The sequence below is a fragment of the Phascolarctos cinereus genome, unplaced genomic scaffold (assembly GCF_003287225.1).
Source record: "Phascolarctos cinereus isolate Bilbo 61053 unplaced genomic scaffold, phaCin_HiC Scaffold_726;HRSCAF=1367, whole genome shotgun sequence".
Taxonomy (NCBI): domain Eukaryota; kingdom Metazoa; phylum Chordata; class Mammalia; order Diprotodontia; family Phascolarctidae; genus Phascolarctos; species Phascolarctos cinereus.
In genome coordinates this window covers 414,308,722-414,328,042 of record NW_027556098.1, presented here as the reverse complement: position 1 = coordinate 414,328,042, position 19,321 = coordinate 414,308,722, and the positions used below count along the sequence as shown (strand labels likewise).

At 51.7% G+C, this 19,321-nt stretch overlaps 2 protein-coding genes across 2 annotated transcripts in view; one reads left to right on the top strand and one right to left on the bottom strand.

Annotated features, from left to right (window-relative positions):
- SPACA6 (sperm acrosome associated 6) overlaps positions 1 to 7,982 on the top strand; it is a 37,946-nt gene extending 29,964 nt beyond the window's left edge. The window contains exons 3-9 of the mRNA XM_021003488.2: positions 4,846 to 4,914; positions 5,398 to 5,421; positions 5,719 to 5,796; positions 6,084 to 6,187; positions 6,874 to 7,030; positions 7,169 to 7,379; positions 7,705 to 7,982. Of these exons, the coding sequence (XP_020859147.1) occupies positions 4,846 to 4,914; positions 5,398 to 5,421; positions 5,719 to 5,796; positions 6,084 to 6,187; positions 6,874 to 7,030; positions 7,169 to 7,379; positions 7,705 to 7,846 (785 nt within the window). The 3' untranslated portion in view covers positions 7,847 to 7,982. The remainder of the gene's footprint in view (positions 1 to 4,845; positions 4,915 to 5,397; positions 5,422 to 5,718; positions 5,797 to 6,083; positions 6,188 to 6,873; positions 7,031 to 7,168; positions 7,380 to 7,704) is intronic.
- Positions 7,983 to 9,996: 2,014 nt separating this feature from the next.
- HAS1 (hyaluronan synthase 1) lies at positions 9,997 to 18,223 on the bottom strand. Its single transcript, XM_021003487.2, is given in 6 exon segments — positions 9,997 to 11,517; positions 14,979 to 15,031; positions 15,033 to 15,112; positions 15,925 to 16,150; positions 16,661 to 17,362; positions 18,173 to 18,223. Coding segments are annotated over 6 exon segments (1,746 nt in total). The 5' UTR covers positions 18,182 to 18,223; the 3' UTR covers positions 9,997 to 10,841.
- Between the last annotated feature and the right edge of the window lie 1,098 nt (positions 18,224 to 19,321).

The window sequence follows — 19,321 nt, the reverse complement described above, 5'->3', positions numbered from 1 at the left end:
CTCTCAGTCTCGGGGGCATCTCCTTTCTTCAGTGACCTCAGTTCCTGGCTCACAGTATCTCTCTCCCCTCCTACCCCAAGTCTCATATTAGGTGACCCCAACCTACATGGCGATGCTCACTCAAATAGCTTCACTCTCGGTTCTTCAAAGTCCTCAGTTCCCATGACCCAGACCTCCATCACCCACATGGATAGCCATATCCTTGACTTTGCCATTCCCCACAAGGGCTCCCCTGCATGGTCATGAACTCCAGAATTCCTTTATTTGATCATAATCTTTTATCATGCTAACTTTCCCTCTTCCTCGTGATCCTAAACTCTGTTCTTCATCCTCACCATGACTATCGATTCCTCCAGCCTCAGAGTCCTCCCAGGCCATCACCCCTGCACTGGCCACACTATCCTCCCTTCCCTATCTTGACCTTTTGTTAAATTTTACACAGTCCTCCATACTCAAGTCCCATGCCCTATCACCAAGCTCTCCTCAACAAACCCCAAGCTTGGATTACTCCCACCAACCACAGCATTCACTCCTATTCGTGTGCTGCTGAACAGATCTGGAGAAACTCACAAAATTGTGCCAAGTGGGTCCCCTTCCAATGCATGTTATCTAATCTCAACGGGGCCCCACTGCAGCAAAACAGTGCTTTTAAACCCCCTAATCAATTCACTGCAGTGGTTGTTCCAGACCTTCTCACCTCTACTCAAAATTTCCATGACTCTCCCTCCCCCTCTCCTATCAGCTGAGGATATTGCTTCATACTTAACTGGAAAAAAAAAATGAGGCCATTCACCAAAAATTCCTTCTTCTCCCCTCCTCCTCATCTCACATCACTCAGATGCCTTCCCCCACTATCTCCTCCTTCACCCAGCTTACATATTGCAATGACCCTTCTCCCTGACAAGGCAGACTTCTTTACATACACAAGTAATCCCATTCCATCCCATCTTCTGCAGCAGATTCCCCCTCTATCATCCCCACTGTCTCTCTCCAGTCTTCAGTCCTGGCCTTTCTACTGACTCCTTCCCTGCTCAATGCAGGAGGTCTCTTATCTGAAGATATGAGAAAGCCAGCCCTCCAACCAACAGTCCCTCATTTCCCAACACCTGCACCCCCCCCCCCGGGACTGTTAAGAGCAGAGAGTTCATTCTCTCTTTAATAGAACTGAGGTTTTCTCTTTTCTCTGAGTTGAAAATCATATGTGCCCCCTCTGTATTCTATCTACTTCTCTAATCTGTGTAACTTCCCCAAAGTCTGTTTTCTGTGTGCTGGGATGGATGTGACTGCTTGCTTTCAGAGACTGACTTTAGTGTAACCAGTAAAGGAAGGAGAGAGAGAGAGAGAGAGAGAGAGAGAGAGAGAGAGAGAGAGAGAGAGAGAGAGAGAGAGAGAAGAAAGAGGGGGGAGAGAGAAGAGAGAGGAGAGGAGAGAGAGAGAGGAGAGAGAGAGGAGGGAATGAGAGAGAGAAAGAGAGGAGAGAGACAGAGAGAGAGAAAAGGGAGGGGGGAGACATGAGAGAAAGAGAGAGAAGAGAAACAGTGTGGGGATTGAAAGGGGGAAGAGAGAGAGGAGGAGGGAGAGAGGAGACAGAGACAGAGGCAGGTGGGGGAGAAAGAACCCACGTGCTCACCATTACCAGCCTCTTTAGAGAGACCAGGGAGAGTGGTTTTTATTTTGAAATCCCTGAGAGAGCCTCGAGCCCCCAGTCTGTCAATATTTGAGGGGTGGTAGATAAATAGAATTCTATCACATAGAAATAGGAAACAGGAAGAATACGTGTCCAGCACACAGCCCCTCTTTTGCTCTCCACCAGGGAGGAAATAACAGCCTCCCTTGGAGATGGGGTGAGCCAGATTCCCAGAGCAGATATAATGAATTCCCATTCCACTCACCACAGCGGCTCTTCCAAACCTTTTCATCTCCTACTCAAGTCTCCCATGGCACCCCCTCCCCCCACCCTTTCAGCTGAGAACCTCGCCTCATATTTCACTGAAAAAATTGAGGCCATTCACTGAGGGCTCCCTCCTCCTCATCTCACTTCACTCAGCTATCTTCCCACACTATCTCCTTCACCTTTGTCTCACATAATAAGGTAACCCTCATCCCTGCCAAGGAAAACCCCTCTGCAGGCATCCTTGCTCCCCGTTCTACCCTGTCCTCTCCAACAGATTGCCCCCTCTATCATCCCCACTCTCGCTAACCTTCAATCTCTCCCTGTTTACTGTCTGCTTCTCTGCTGCCATCCGGGTCTCCCCCATCCTTAAAAAGAAGAAAAAAATCTCTCACTTGATCCAACCAGCCAAGATAGCTATTATCCCATCTGTCCTTCACTTTGTAGCTAAACTCCTTGAGAAAGCCATCTACACTGAGTGCCTTTAATTCCTGTCCCAACTCATTTCCCAAAACTCTGTGTCCTGGCTTCCAACCTCATCATTCAACTGAAACTGTTCTTTACAAAGTTACCAGTAATCTCTTAATTCCCCAATCGATGACCTTTTCTAAGTCCCCATCCTTCCTAACGTCTCTGCAGCCTTTGCTACTTTCAATCACCCTCCTATCCTCAATGACTTCTCTCTAGGTTTTCTCTCCCAGTTCTCCTACTTCTCTGATCACTTCTCAGACTCCTTTTTTGTGTCCCCCAGGCTCTGATCTGGGCCCTCTTCTCCCTCTGTACTATCCCACCTGGTGATCTCATCAGCTCCTCTTGTCTCACATCACCCACCAACTGCCTTTGAGATGTCTCAAACTGGATGTTAAACAGCTGGAACTCAACATGTCTAAAACAGAACTCACTCTTGCTTTCCCTTCTTCCAGACCTCCCCACAGTCCTCCCGATCATCCAAGATACAACCTACAGGTCATTTTTGACTCCTCACACCTCCCAGATCCAACCTGTCACCAACTACAGGCTCTTCTATGTTCTCATCCTCTCTCATATACATCTCTCCTTCTCTGTACTCAGCCAGCTACCTCCTCATCACCTCACATCTGGACTAATGCAGTAGCTGCTGCCTGGTCTTCCCGCCTCCAATCCATCCTCCACTGACCTGAACATGTCACCCCCCTCCCTCTGCCCCTTACTCAGTAAACTCTGATGGCTCCCTATTACCTCCAGAATCACATATAAAATCTGTTTGACATTCAAAGTTCTTCATGACCTAACCCACGTTTCCAGCGTCCTTTCACCTTATTACCCAATCTACAATCCAGCACCCAGGGACCTTTATGTGGCTCCTCACACATGGCATTCCATCTGCCAGGGGCCTTTTCACTAACTACCTCCTCTTACCCCAGGCCTCTCAGCTTCTTTCTTCTGCTGGAAGAGGCCTTTCCAGTCTCCCCAGAAGCCTTCCCTCTGACAGTCCCACTCACGCAGTCTCCCCATTAGAAGGTGAGCTCCTTAAGGGCAGAGACTACTTGTAATAATATGTTTAATAAGTGTTTGTGGGCTGGCTGACTTCACAATAAATCCTCATCAGTAATTCTCTGTGTAAGTAGTATTTTCCAGTAATCTGTAAGCTCCCTGAGGGAAGGACATGCATTTTTGTGTTTGAATCTTTACAGTGTAGCACAATGCTGGGCACACAGTAGGCACTTATTAATTTTTAAAAAATTGAATCAGGCCTCACAAAGTGAGCTCACAACAGGTAGACAGAAGATGGAGAATGAGCAAATCATTAGGGAGACATCTAAGATCTCAGAGTAAAAGTGGACCCCACCCAAAAGTCATCTAGTCCAATCTCTTATGCTAAGCCACAAACATCAGTAAGAGTTGTCCCTGCTTGAGGGCCTCCAGTGACTGGGAGCTCATGTACCTGAGGGCGGTGGGTGAGGGTGGGAGGAGCCAGGCAACCACTCCACTTTGGGGGCTCTAGCCATTAGGAAGTATTCCCTCACCTTGAGCTGAGCTCTTTTTAATTGCGCCTTCTCCCCTTTCCCCTCCTGGTCCAACCTTCTGGGGGCCAACCAGGACACACCTAAACCCTCTTCCTGGTAATAACAGCTCAGGTTTCTACATCACTTGAAGTTATGCAATGCAACCCCAACTAGCCATTTAGAATTATTATTCCCATTTTCCAGATGAGGAAACTGAGGGTCTGAGAGGTCATTTGACTGGCCCATGATCCCACAGCTAGTGAATATCTGGGGCAGGAGCTTAACCCAGGTGTCCTTGCTCAAAACCCAATGCTCCATCCCCTAAGCCTTTCATGAAGGTGTCTGTCTCCCATGGTTGCAGAACAGCTGTGTGATTGTCGGTCAGTTCTCTTCCACCCTCAGCTTCTTGGAGCTAAATGAAGATTTTTTTTTAAACCCCACTTACCCCCATAGAAATGAGAAAAGTACTACATCAACTTCCAAGTACACTAAATGTGGGACTTTCTCCACCTGTCTATGAATTACTCTCAGAGTTGCCTGAATCTCAGATAGGTTAAGTAGAATTTGAACTCAACTCTTCCTTACTTCAAGCGCAGCATTTCATCAACTGTGTTGAGCTGCCCCTGAAAAGCTGTTTACATTTTCAGAGTTTGGAGCTGCAAGGGAACTAAATAGGACCATATAGATCAACCTCTTCATTTTACACATGAGACCCACAGGAGTTAAGGGACCTGCCCAAGGTCACACGTGTAGTGCCAGATCTGAGAATCGTATCTGATTTGAAGTACAACACTCCTGGAGAGGCTAGTGTTGTCTTTAGAGGAGAGAGAGGGCGGTACAGCCAGAGGGCTGGGGCAAGGGGGGAATCTCCCGACTCATGCCCCTCCGCTGCCCCTGGCCAGAGACTCTGGCTCTAACAGTCTATTCATCCACCCCGCCCTGGCTCCCCACCCCTACCTTCACCCCCAGAGTCCTACAAAGTGGCCTTCCCCGCGGCTGCCCGGAGCATAGAAGAGGTCGTCAAGGAGCTGAGCAAAGGTAGAACCTCTGCACCTCCTCCCCAAGGCCAGCTCCCAGAGACCCCCAAGCATTCTGAAGCCCCGCCCCCTCCCTCCTTGGCACTGGGAGTTACCTGGCCCCGCCCTCCAAGTAATGTTACATTACCTGGCCCCACCCCCTCCTTGGAATGCTGACTTATCAGGCCCCGCCCCCACCATCTACTGTTGCATTATCTGGCCCCGCCCCCTCCGTGGAACGCTAGACGATCAGGCCCCACCCCATCCATGAAATTGTTACATTACCCGGCCCCCTTCCTCTCCACGGATTGCGGGACTATCATGCCTGTATCCTACACAGAATGCTAAATTATCCCGGTCGCCCCGCCCCCTTCGAGAAGCCCCGGAGGAGAGGGAGGGACGGGGGTGTTTCCATTCCCACCCCACCCCCGCCCCCTGCCCGCCCTCCCCCATAACGATGAGTGGGGGAGGAGGCTGATTTGGGCTCTCTGCACTCTCTTCTCAGCCCCCGCCTGCGTGCCACCCTGCGGTAAGCCCCAGAGGAACCCGCCCAGCTGGATGGAACCGACCAATGGGCGGGGTGGGGGCGGGGTTAGTTTTTTTAATAATTCATCGGAGAGGCAGAGGTCAGGTGCAGTTCTATGACGTCTCCCCACCCATGAGGGGCGGAGCCTGTCCCGAAGTGGCCAATAGGAAGATAGAGGGTTGGGACTGCGCCTGGGTTGGACCAATGAGAACGGTGGAAGGAGGGAGGCGGGACCCCGGACCGTTAGGGCCGGAGCTCTGAGCCAAGCAGCAACCTCTCTGCTAACCTCCGCCCCCCAAGGGTTCCAGGAGATGGCCCGACTCTTCTTCTGCAATTCGTGCGCTGCCCATGACTGTGACCTCCCGCTGGAGTGCCCGAGTAGGGGGCGGGGCCGGGAGGAGGCTGGGGGCGGGGCCACCTTGGAGGGGGCGGGACCTAGAGAGGTTGATAAGGGCGGGGCCAAGAGAACTGCCGAAGGGGTGGGGCCAGAGGGGGCGGGGCCCGGAGGTTTTTTTAATGGGCGCAGAGCCGGGAGATTCCGTGGGGGCGGGGCTCAAAAACCCGGGGTTCAAGAGCATCTTTACGGAGATGGGGGGAGGAGGGCGGCATGGAGAATTCCAAGTGGGTGGGCTAGGTTTTTAGGCAGAACCTGACCCCCTCCCCAGTCCGGGACTTGCTGGTGCCAGTGGGAGGCCAGGCTGCCTTCTCGTGCTCCGTGTCTTTCTCCACTCCCTCGGAGCTGACCTATACCTGGCTGTTTGCGGGGAATGTGAGTGTCTCCTAGCGTAACTGGGAGGGGGAGGGGGCATATCTGACCCTGGCTCGAACCTCCAGCCTCAGCCTTTCACTTCCTAATTCCTAGAAAAAGCTCTTCCTGCTTCCTCTTTCCCTCTTTTCGTTAGCATCTCAACACTTTGCAATCTCCCTCCCCCCCCCCCCGGCCCCGCTCTCCGTCTCCATTCCTTCATCCTCCTTCCCCCACCTAACCTCCATTTATCTCCATACGTCCATTGCCAACCCAATCTTCCTTCCTCTCTTTCTGGTACCCCTTCATCCCCATCCTTGTCTCCATCCCTTCATCTCCTATCCCTCCATCTGTCCACCCTCCCAACCTTCCTTCCATCCTTCATCCCCATCCTTGCTTCTATCCCTTCACCCCCCATCTCTCCATCTGTCTATCCCCTAACCTTTCCTTTCATCCTTGCTTCCATCCTTTCATCCTCTATCCCTCCATCTGTCCACCCCCAACCTTCTTTCCATCCCTCCCATTCCCGTCCTTACCTCTTTCCCCATTCCCTCCTGACGCTGCCTTTCCCCCTCTCTCTCGATGCCTCTGTCCGTGTTTCTGCCTGCGTGCTACCGACTTTGTCTCTCCGTGTTTCTCTGTCTCTACCCAGGCCCCTGTCTCTTGGCATTTCTTGGTCTCATGGCCCCCTCTTCCTTTCCCATCCCCAGATCCGGACCAAGGACCTCTCCTACTTCCGCGTGATGCCTAGAGCACAAGATGAGTTTGCTCGGATCCGGCCTGTTCGGCCCCCGCACCGCGGGACTTTCTCCTGCCTGCTTAGTTCCGACGAGCAACCCTTGGCCCGGTTGTTCTTCTTCCTAAATGGTGAGGCCGAGCCTGAGCTGGGGCAGCCGCAGGCCTGGGGCAGGTGGGGAGGGCAGGGTTCTGGAGGTGGAAGGTGAGGACGCAGTGGGAAGGCGAGAACAGGCTCGGGCCCCGCCTTTGCGCCTCGCGTGTCCCCAGTGACTTCAGGGAAAGCGCAGAATGAAACAGAACTGCAGACCTTGTTCCGGGCGGTGCTGAAGGCAAAAGGCTCCAAGGCCGACTGTCCAGAACCCTGGCAGCCAAGCTTTTCCACACTGCTGGCCCACCCCGGGGCCCTGACGCTGAGAAACCTGTGCCTGCTTGGGCTGGCAGCTGGCCTGGGCACCACGAGCTTCATCGTGCTGGGGATGTGAGTGACGCCCTCCCCGAGGACCCGGGAGGCTGGATCCCCCAGCCCCACCTCACCAGGGACTGGTCAGACACCAGGAGCTCCTGTCATATCCACTGGGACCCAGGCATCCTTATTTCACACGCGGGCACGCGGGCGCGCGCACACACACACTCACACACTCACACACACACACTCACGCACACACACTCACACAGCGCCCTAAGGGACCCAGGTTTTTTGACTGCCTGATTTTCCCGACCCTCTGAGGCCCAAACTGGGTCTGGCAAACTCCTGCCCTCTGCCGGTGGGTTAAGACCTCTTTTCTCCCTGCCTCACTCCCCAGGTTGCTGTACCGCTATTCGGAAGAAAGCCCTCTTCATCCCCTAGCTTCCATCACCCCAATAAAGATATTTTTAGGCAGTCTACGTTCTAGGTCCAAAGTTACGGTGAGCCGGCCCAAGGATAAGGCACCTACAACGTACTAGGGGAGAGGGAGGTCTGGAATTCCCCCGTTAGAGTGTAAGCCCCCCGAGGGCAGAGACTGTTTTTTGCCTTAGTATCCCTAGCCCTCAGCCCTGTACCTAGCACGTACTAGGAGGTTAATAAATACTGCTTGACTGACGACGGTACCCAAACCCTTTCCTTCTGGAGCCCACCGGTCAAAGCCCTACCACCATCACGGACCATCACGAAAAGAAAGTCTGCAGAGATTGAAACACATACACACAACTCTTCGAGTACACAAATCTTAAGGCCGCTCTGGAAGTCCTTCCTAGGCTAGCCGATCCTCCCCCAAGTGCAGTGCAGCCTCTCCAGGAAACTCTCACCCTTATAAAATCAGATTTAGAACCGGAAGGGATCTCCCAGGTCATCTACTCTCGTCCAGATAGGGAAACTGAGGCCCAGAGGTAGTAAGTGAAAGAGAGGACATATGAGCCCGGCTCTAGACACTCGGCACATACTGCTTCCAAGTTTAAAGCCTAGAGGAAAGATTTCGGAGGCTTCTGGGAACCAAGGAGAGGCAGCCCGAGGCTCCCTGAGTTTTAGATCTGACCCCTCCTCTGGACTGCCTAAGTGACTTGGGGCGAATCTTTTCCCCTCTCTTGGCCTCTCTTTCCGCTATAAAAGTATCTATAAAATGAGCGGGTTGGGCTACAACGTCTCTAAACTTCTGACTATCCGGGCTTCTCAGACCGCAGACCTCTCCCCTTCTATTCCGCTGCCACCTGCAAAGGGTTAATTCAATCTCCAAGGTTGAGAAGCTAGGAGACCCGATTGCGCAAGCGCAGCGGTGGATCTGTACTAGCAGGAGGGGCAATGTACCCGGTGGAAACGAGACTAAGGAAGGGGCTGGGGCTATGGGTGACAGCAAAGCCAGGAGCTTTCCTCTCCGCGCACGCGCAGTTCGTGCTAAGGTTAACCCTTTCTTTGCTTTCACCGAGGGCCGGAGAGTGACTATTCGGGGTCCTGTCTTCTGGATCCGTGAGGAGAATTCTTAATCCTGAGACTGACACAGGGTCTTGGATGGAGATACAGATAGGCTAAATGAGAGACACAGATTCAGGGAGAGGCGCAGCTATGAGAACCCCAAAGGCTACCGGCCATTTTCGGGGTGGAGGGATGCCACGGAAAGGATGCTGCATTTGGAGTCAGTGGACCGTGGTTCTAATCCAGCTCTCCCACTTACTATCTATGATCTCAGGCAAGGCCTTCGTCCTTTCAGGGCCTCGGCTTTCTGGCCTGAAAAATGACAGGATTGGACCAGGTGACTTCCAAGGTCCCTCTCCTCCAGCTCTATAAATCCATTCTCATCCCAAAGCTCGCCTCTCTCCCTGCTTGGAACTCTTACTTTGCCCGCACTTTTGGAGGAACCTCCTCACCTGGAACTCGCCAGCCCAGTAAAATCGCAGGTCCAGAAGTCACTTTCCAAATGGGGAAACTGAAGCCAAGAGAGGGAAATTAGCATGCCACGAGGAGTAAGCGGCAGGGAGGGGATTTGAACCCATGTCCTCTTGCCAAGAGGCGTATCTAGACTTGACGTCATGCAGTTATATAGCTGCCCCAAAGTGGAGGATGGCTTGCTTCAGGAGGAGGTAGTGGGTGCCACCAATCTCCAGGGGTCTGGATAACCCATTATTGGCTATTTTACAGTAAGGATTCGGGGGCGGGGCGGGGCCACGAAGGTCCTTTCCTCCTTTGAAAGTCTGTGATCCTGCAATTCCGTATCTAGTATCTTTTCCAATGCCCTCCAGTGCCCCTGGAGCTGATGACCCGACATTCTTCTAGCTGGAGGAATTCAGGGGAGACAGCAGAGGACTGAGCAATTTGACCCTCCCTCAGGTTTACTGGAAGTTCCCCTCGGTAATACAAAGTGTCTTCATTCCTCAGCCCCGCCCTCCTCTGGTATCCAAACGTCCAGACTCTCCAATACTTCCTCAGAGACCCAGGAGTCCTAATGCCCCAGGCCCCGCCCTTCAGGGAAACACCACGTCGACCAATCGACGACTGCAGAACAGGTCGGAAAATAAATAAAACTCTTTATTGCTCTTTGGGTGAAAGAGAATTAAATAAGATCAGAGTCAGAGGCCACCGTGGCCTCTTCACCCCCTACGGACAAGAAGACGCCCCTCCCGCCCAATAAATACCCCTTCCCCTCAGGACACAGGCGTCCCCAGCCCAGCCTAGCCCCGAGCAGCGAATCAAACTACAATTCCCATCGGGGGCTGCACGAGGAGGTCAACAGCAAGGCTTGCTGGGAATTGTAGTGTTCACTTCCAGACAGAGTGAGAACATTAGGGAGCGCAGGGAGACCCTGGGAGCGCCCTGTCCATTTCTGACACATCCCGAGGGGCCAGAGCTCCATGAAGAGAATTTAAATACACACCACAGCTGGAAAGAACCCTAGGAGAGTGTCCAGGCTAAGTCTCACCCTTACCCTCCATTTTACATCTAACACCTAAAATCACAAAGGAAAGCCAAGAGCCAATCCCTGAGCTGTACCCCACCCCACGCCCAAAACTTGTCTAGAGGAGAAAGCTGAGGCCTGGGAGGGCAAGTGACCTTCCCAAAGTCGCACAGCTAGTCAGGTGGTGAGGCTGAAAGACTGACCCAGGGGTCTCAGCACCTAGTGGACGAAAGAAGATTCAAAAGATCATAGTGCTGGGAGGGCCCTCAGAGATCTGGTCCGAGTCCTACACCTTCCCACGTGAAGAGTAGAGTCCTAACTCCTTCAGATGAGGAATCCCAGGCCGGGCGCCTGGAAATGATTCGTCCAAGGTCTCCTAAGTAGTAGCAAGAAGCTGGCCAGGTCACAGGATCTTAGACTTAGACTTAGAGGTCCCCTGGTCTGACGTGCTCATTTTACAGATGAGAACACTGAGGCCCAACGAGGTAAAGTGGCACGCCCAAAGTCCCCCCGAGAACATAAGTCCTCGGAGTTCCAATCTCGCGGCCACCACGGGACTGCCTCCCTGAGGATTGTCACACGGACACCCGGTAGCCCCCAGACCTGGGCCGGCAGAGCCTGCGGACTCCCCCCCAATAGAGAGCCAGCATGAGCGCCCAATAGGCCACGTAGGCGGCTGCTCCGACAGCGAGGTAGCGCGCCTCGGTTCTGCGCGCCTCACTGGTCCAGTCTGCTTGGGCCTCGTGGATTATGCTGCGCAGCAGGCCCCCGAGCAGCAGCGCGGCCCAGATAGCCAGAGGCAGGGCCGGCACGTAATTGGCCGCCAGGCGCCGGCGGCCCGAAGTGCCCCAGCCGCTCTGGTTCATGGTGAACAGCGCCAGGAACTTGGCCGGCAGGAGACCGCCCATGTAGAGGGGCGCGTAGAGCGAGAGGAGCAGCATGCGTGGCGAGCCCCGCAGCCACGCAGCGAAGGCCGCCTTGGCCGCCGCCACGCCCTGCACACACAGAAGCACCCAGAGCAGCGCCCACGGCGAGCCCGCGTAGAAGAGGCGCAGCACCGTGGCCGCCACGAAGAACGGAAAGAGGCCGGACACCACGGCCTCGTAGGTCATCCACGCGTGGTGCCGGTGCCACCACAGGGCATTGTACAGCCACTCGCGGAAATACGACTTGGACCAGCGTGTCTGCTGGCTCAGCCAGCGCAGAAAAGACGCCGGCGTCTCCGAGTAGCAGCGGGACAGCGACGTGTACCTGGAGGGACAGAGGAGGGGTCACAAGGCATAGGGCTGGAAGGGGCCCGAGGCCACCCCGTGGTATAGGGAAGGACTCTCTACCAGTGCCGGTTGGCACCTTCTCTGCACTATGGGCGAGGGAAGCAAAGTACCAGGTGAGGAAACTGCCTACCAATGCGGTCAGAACCTTATAGTCTTAGAGAGGTGCTGAGAGCATTGAGACATTAAGTGACTTGCCCAGGGTCACACAGCCAGGATGTGTCCCAAGTGGGTCTTCCTGGCTCTGAGGCCAGCGCTTTATCCACCATGCTACTGCTGCCTCTCTGCCTACCTCATCTAGTCCAAGTCATAAAAGAAAAGAATCCGCTTTGTAACATGTGGGCAAACTGAGATAGGGGAGGTCTAAGGTCTTATCCAAAGGCGGATCCAGGATCTAAACCCAATAATAGCATTTGTGTAGCAACAACTGTATACTCTGCACTAAGGTTTACAAATATCCCATTTGATCCACACAATAACCATCCTCATTTTGTTTATTTGACCACTTAACTAGACTGGTCAAAGGAAACATGGTATAATAGAAAGCTGACTTGGAGCCAGGAAGACCTGAATTCAAATCCACCTCTGACAGTGTCTGTGTGACCCTGGACAAGTCCCTTAACCTCTCAGTGCTCTAAGCAACTCTAAGACTGTATGTTGCAGCAAGGATGCCAACCTGCCCATGGATTGAGGTACTTTCCTCACCTGGAAGTCCCTATACTAATAAAATCGCAAGTCCAGCCCTTATCTCTATCCCCATCTCAGCTAGACTGACAGCAGGAATCGCTTTATTCTATAAACCTTTGACAAGTAATATGAACAAACGTAAAAGAGAGAAAAGACTGGCTACTGTCATGTGGAACATCCCATACAGGGCCCACATGGAAGAAGGATTTCCTATGGATGGTAAGGTCCTGTAGAGGTTCTTATTTATGGATGACATGGGGCATCAAGGCTCAGAACAGTAATGTGAAGATGAGCTGGATGGAAAATCCATGGAGCTGGTCCATCAGTCTATATCTTCCAGAGACATTGCACAGGGACACAGAGCTTCGGCTAAAATTGACCAGGAGGAGGCCGCTGGTCCAGATTGCCTTTTAGGTTAGTATGTTCTGTTGATCTCTCAGACTTTGCCCTGATACAACATCCCATCTATTAGATCTCATATTTTTCAAGTGATGCCCTGTGGCTTCAGAGGATTCAAGTTGTGGGTCCCACAAAGGGGAAGGCTTGAGTTAGAAGGGAACATGTCATGGCACATTATCCATCCAATAATTGAGAATAATTGAGAAGTGTCACCAAAGATGAAAAGATCCCATTGGGCATAAGTGTGAAAAGAAGAACATGGGCCAGTCAGGTAATGAGATCAAAAGAAAGCCCCCATAATCCAGCAACATCCGTGCAAAGCAGAGCAATCTAGAGAAAGACCTTCAGAATGTTGGGTGGAACCCCTTGCAGATTTTATGAGGGAACATGAATAAGAGTCCCACAGAATGAGAAGTCGAGACTGGGTCAGGGCTTGTGTTGCTGAGTACACTGAGTTATCCAAACTGCTAGGTGGAGCAATGGATAGACTGCCAGACTTGGACTTACCAGCTATGGGACTTTGGACTCTCCCTCAGTTTCTTGATCTGTAAAATGGAGCTGATAATAGCACCCACATCCCAGGGTTGTTATGAGGGTCAAATATTTATACAAAGTGCTTTGCAAACCTAAAAGCGTTATATAAATATTGTTATTATCTGAACATCAAAGCAAGACTGGGGAATGCTGTGGATCTAGTTTACTTAGATTTTAGAAGAGCATTTGACAAAATCTTTCATATTATGGAAAAGATGGAAAGACATAGGCTAGTTGAAAATATGATTAAGTGGATTAAAAACTTGGTTGAATGGTGTGACCCAAGATTAATGATTTAGTGTCAGCTTAGGAAAGGGTCTCTACTGCAATACCCCAGGGACCTGGGTTTGGCCTTATGCTGTTTTGTTTTGTTTTTTGGTTGTTTTTCTTTTTTTGCAATTGGGGTTAAGTGACTTGCCCAGGGTCACACAGCAAGCAAGGGTCAAGTGTTTGGTATGAGGCCGCATTGAACTCAGGTCCTCCTGACTTCAGGGCTGACTTCAGTCACTCTATGTTTTACATTTTTACCAATGCTTTGGATAAAGGTGATAATAAATGATAATAACAGTACCTATCATTTATATAACACTTAAGGGTTTGTAAGCTCTACATAAATATCTCATTTTATTCTGAGAACAATAGAGATGCTATCATTGTCCTCACTGGCAGACAAGGTTAAGTAATTTGCCCACAGTCACCAAGGTGGTAAGTTTCTGAGGGCATGTTTTTCAAATTTGCAAATGATACTTGTGTCATTTGTAGGGAAGAGCTAGGTTGGTGGATGGCAGAGTCGGGGTTGAAGATCTGTACAGGCTAGAATAATGGGCCACATCTAATAAGATGGAATTCCATAGTATTAGACCCTCCCAAGTATGAGATGAGGATAATGTAGCCAGACCATCTTTCATCCAAAAAGATTTGAGTGCTTTCATGGGCTGCAAGCATAGTATAAGTCACCTCTGTAATGTAGCCCCAAAGAAAGCTGATGGGATCTCAGAATGAAGTGAGAAAGGCAGAGTGTGAAGGACTGGGGTGGGGTGGGGTGGGGGGGGTCTTGCCATACCGTGTCTCAATCAGACCACATCTGAGGTATTGTATTCTGCTTGGGGCACCACTTTTAGGAAAAACCTTGACAATGTCTAGGGAGAAGGTCCAAGGGAGAAGGACCAAGATGGTGAAAAGTCTTGAGACCACGGCATATAAAGGACCTAGGGGTGTTTAACATGGAGAAAGATTGGGGCAAGAGAGGCTGGGGAAAAGACATGAAAGCTGGCTCCAAGTTCTTTAAAAGCCCATCACATAGAATAGAAATTAGATTGTTCTACTTGACTCCAAAGGACAGAGGGAAGATCAAGGGATGGACAGGCAGAAAATAAAAAGAGAAAAAAATACTACTTAATCTCTCAGTACATCAGCTACCTCATACGTAGAATGGAGTTAATGTTATTTGCTCTCTGCCTCTCAACAGATGTTGAGGAAAGACTTTTATAACCATTAAATCTCTTAAGATATGAGATATTTTTCTGAGTTATTATTATGTCACTTGGTATAGCCCACCTTCATGCCTTGCCTACATCACCAGTCCATATTACCCTCTCCACCCCCAATACAGTCATTTGGTAAAGTACATGCTGCCTTGTGAACATTGGTATAACCCATTACTCATTTGTCATTTTCTACAGCCTAGCTAATTTAGCAATTCACTTAATAGAGTTCATTCATTTCCCTCCCTAGTCACTGAATACATACTGCCCCTCAGCAGCATGTAATATACCACATTGATTTACCCACCCCTCTTCTCTAAGCCAGCTTCCCCCTTACTTGGTTGCATAGCCCATACTGAGCATTCGGTTGGTGAGATGGCGGTCATCCCCCAAAAGTGCAATGGGTGCCCAGGAACTTCTGGTTGTACCAGGCCTCCAGGAACTGCTGCAACAAGTCATTCCTATACAGACCTAGCAGATGCAGAGAGACCTCTGTAAGCACCTGGGTGCAGCTCATTTCCGAGCCCAGTCCCCAGCCCATCCCCACCTCCATACCTCCCCCCAATCATCAGTGTCCTGTCTCCATCCTCATCTCTATCCCTATCTCCAGACCCAGTGCCATGCCATCCCCATGGACAACCCAACCCCCAGTCCATCCCCCTCCTCAACATTATCTCAACCATCCCCATCACCATCACTGATATCATCTCCATCTTCCCTATCTTAACCTCTGTCCTCATCCCCATCTCTATCCCCATTCTGTCCCCATCACCATCATCTCTGTTCCTATCCCCCATCTCCATCCCAAGATCATCTCTAGCCCTTTCAAAAGCATTATTGCCCTCCCTAGCTCCATCTTCATCAAGATCTCTATCCTTATTATTCCCATTTTTATCTAGTCCTCTTAACCATGATTATCCCATCCTTATTCTCATCTCTATGTATATATCCCTGTTCCCATCCCTATTTCCATCCTATCCCCCTGGTCTTTACTCTTCCTAACCCTATCTTCCCCTCACCCCTAACCTTATCCCAAATCCCACCTTCAACTCCAACCCAAGCTTATCCCTCTGTTCATCTCCACCCTCATCTCTATCTCCACCCTTGCCCCTCATCCTCATCATGCCTCCCCCAGTAGTCTCTCTGTTCCCATCCCCATGCTCTCACCCACACCTACCCTCAACCTGACCCTATCCCATCCCCATCTCCATCCCAGTCTTGGTCTGTCTCTTTAGCCTTTTCTTTCCAACCTCCAGTCCCCAACGGCACCTTCCTGAACTCACCAAGAGGGCCACTGACACAAGAAACACATCGGAAGTAGCTCTGGCAGGCTCGCTCAACGTTGAAGGCCACCCAGTACCTGAGGCTGCTCAGGAAGCTGACCCAGGAGTCCAGAGGGTTGAGAATCCGCACATCCCCGCCCACAGCCCCAATAGTCATGTCCTCATCCAGCACACGGGACAACTCCAGCAGGGCCATGGGATCCAGCCTCGTGTCTGAGTCACACACCTGTGGCCAAGACACACGGTCAGGCCCTAGCGGCCAGGAGTCTGGAGGTTTGGAGGACCAGAGAAGGCAGCCTCCAGGCTCTGGGCAGCTTAGTAACCCCATACATTTTTAGAGTCATCCCATCACCACCAAACTCCCTCTCTTCCTTGGGACTTCGAACACATTGAGGAAACCCACCCTCAATTAGTCACTGAAGCAGGCTATCTGCACTTTGAACCCAACCCCAGTGGAACCTTCCCTTTTTGAGGGGCTGGCAATCAGAGGTTGGGGTGAGGGTTACAGAGCTGAGAGGTCAGAATTTTGGAAAATCAGAGTTAAAGAGGCCTGTGACTCTTTGGGGTCAGAGGGGATCAGGGTTCTGAAGGGACCAAAGAATGAGAGAAGTCCTAGGGTTAGGGGTTAGAAGTCTAAAGAGATGAGGGTCAGCAGGGTTTGGGGGTGAGTCGGGGGTCTGTGGTTGCAGGGGTAGTCTCAGAGTCCCAGAGTTCTCAGTTTCCAGCAGCCCCTCACCTGCACATAGTCCACGGAGTCCCCAAGGGCCTTGAAAGCCGTATACATGACCTCTCGCTTGCCACCCCAGCGTTGAGCCACGCACACGCATCGGTGGCTCCTCACCAGGGCCTCCACGGTCAGCCGTCCTGGGTCTTCAGCCTCGACCTCTGCATAGCCACCGGCCTCCACCTCCCCAGCTTTGCCGCTGCCCCCCGACACTTGGGGGGCCCATGGCTGGTGATAATTTCCATCCCACACATAGGTGGCAGGGTTCTCGGCTTCGAACACTTCCCGAAACATCTCCACCATATACATATCCTCCTCCCTGTTGCCATCCACAACCATCAGTACACGGAGGCGCTCCCTTGGGTACTGCAGGGACTGGGCCGACAGCAGGCACTGCCGCAGGTAGTCAGCGTCTTCTTGGTAGGCAGAGATGGTTAATGCCACTCTCCGGGAGCATTTTGGCTTCCCCTGAGCTGCCCGGGAGACAACTTGCCGGTGCTCCAGGTAGGCAAAGAGGCTCTGGGCCACCAGGTGTGCCGAGAGAAAGGCTCCATAGAGGCCAAAGGCTAGGAGGCCATAATGGTCAGAGGCCAAGGGGACACCCACAGCATAGGTCCAAATCATGCCACCCAGGATCAGCAGGGCAAAGGCAATTGTCAGGAGCCGACGCAGGGGCCCAGACCAGGCACGGCGGGGGCCAGATTTGGGGGTGTCCTGCAACAGAGGAGAAGATCAAGAGTTATATTGGATCCCAGGGAGCATCCAATCTTTCCCACCCCCAATTTCATTGAAGGAAACTGAGGCCCAGCCAGAAAAGGAAAAAGACCAAAGTGGGTAAGAGGTCAGAGCCACCCCCAGCGAGTACTGTAGTTTCATCTGACTGTGTGTCTCCTGTTTTCTCAGACAAGCTGTGGGCTTCCAAGGCAAGCCCCCAGTCTCCTTCTTCCAGTCTATCATCTCTCACTCTAGCCCAGAGAAATCAGACACAAAAGAGAGACCCAGGGAGAAAAGGGGGTGGACTGATTTTGGGCTCCTCTGGGCTCCAGGAGGCAGAAGCCTGGTCCCTGGTCATGAGTAAGCTCAGCATCCGTCTGTCTGTCTCAACCCAGGCTCAACTTAGCCTAACCTTCCCCCACTTCCATATCTCCTCAATCCATTGGGCTCTCCTACCCCTAATCCTCCTGGCCTGTCTTTCTGTTTCCATGACATCTCATTTCTCCAGACATAGAGGGAAACTGAGGCACTGCCTCTCCTTCTCTCTTACCAGGCTGAGACACACACACTCATTCACACTCAGACACACACAGACACACAGCCATTATTCCCACAGTGACACCGACAGCACCCTTGATCCAGTTCAAATGTACCAAGATAAAAGCACACACTCAGAAACCTATCTTCATACCCACCATCCAACCCATGCAGAGCCTTAGACACAGAGACAGACACTCTGATACATCTGCTCTCACACACATATGGTGTGTGGTAACACACTCATACAGACACACACATTCACAAACACACCTGTCCCATGTTCCTGGGGCTCCTCTTCCCTGCTCTTCCAGATCCTGTCTCTCTCCCTCTCCTTTGCCTCGTCTATTGGGGGGGGGCATTTGTAGTTGGGGGCTGACGTCAGTACTGGGCTGGGCCCCCTAGGCCTGAGGTCATGGCAGGAGTGGCTGCCCCACCCGATTCCCGTTATTAGGCCCCCACCCGAACCCCCTTCCCAGCCTCCACTTCTACCTCCTGTCTCCAGGACCCTCTCCTCTATTGCTGAGTCTGCTGCATATCTTCCTGTCTCTGGGGAGAGGGGAGGGTAGGAATGTGGAAAGAAATTCCCCAGCTACTTCCTAACCTTCAAATCTCCCCTCTCCAGTCATCTCTCTTCATCTTCCCCCATATCCCATCTCTCCCTATGTCCCCACATCTTTCTCTATCTCCCCATCTCTCCTTCCCCCTATATTTCCCATTTCTCCCTATGTCCCCATGTCTTCCTCCATCTCCCCACTTCTCCCTCCCCCCATATTTCCCATCTCTCCCTATATCCCCACGTCTTCCTCCATATCCCATCTCTCCCTATGTCCCCATGTCTTCCTCTGTCTCCCTACCTCTCCCTCCCCACCATATTTCCCACCTCTCCCTCCCCCATATTTGCCATTTCTCCCTATGTCCCCACATCTTCTTCCATCTCCCCACTTCTCCCAACCCCCATATTTGCCATCTCTCCTTGTCTTCCAACATCTTTCCTCACCTCCTCATCTCTGTCTTCTCACATGTTTTTTATCCTTCCGTCTCCCCACATCTTCCCCATATCTCCCTTTTCCCACATTTTTCTTATTTCTCCCCATATGCCCACTCTCCCCAACTCTATTCATCTCTTAATCTGCTTCTATCTTTCCCCATTTCTTTCCCTCTTTCTACTCATCTTCTCCCCACCTCTGCTCATCTCCTTCATGTCTTTTCATCTCTCCTTCTATCAATGTTCACCTTAACTCTCTACCCATGCCTTCTCTGATTCTCCCTCTCCCCTTTCCCTCCTACTCTTTTCTTTCCCTTCCCCTTCTCCAGGCAAACCCTCTCCCCTTTTTAGGATGACCAAAGTGCAGAATGATCTGAGGTTAGCAATGAATGCCAAGGATACTTCAGAAAGCTTTTTTAGCTCTACCAGGGGCA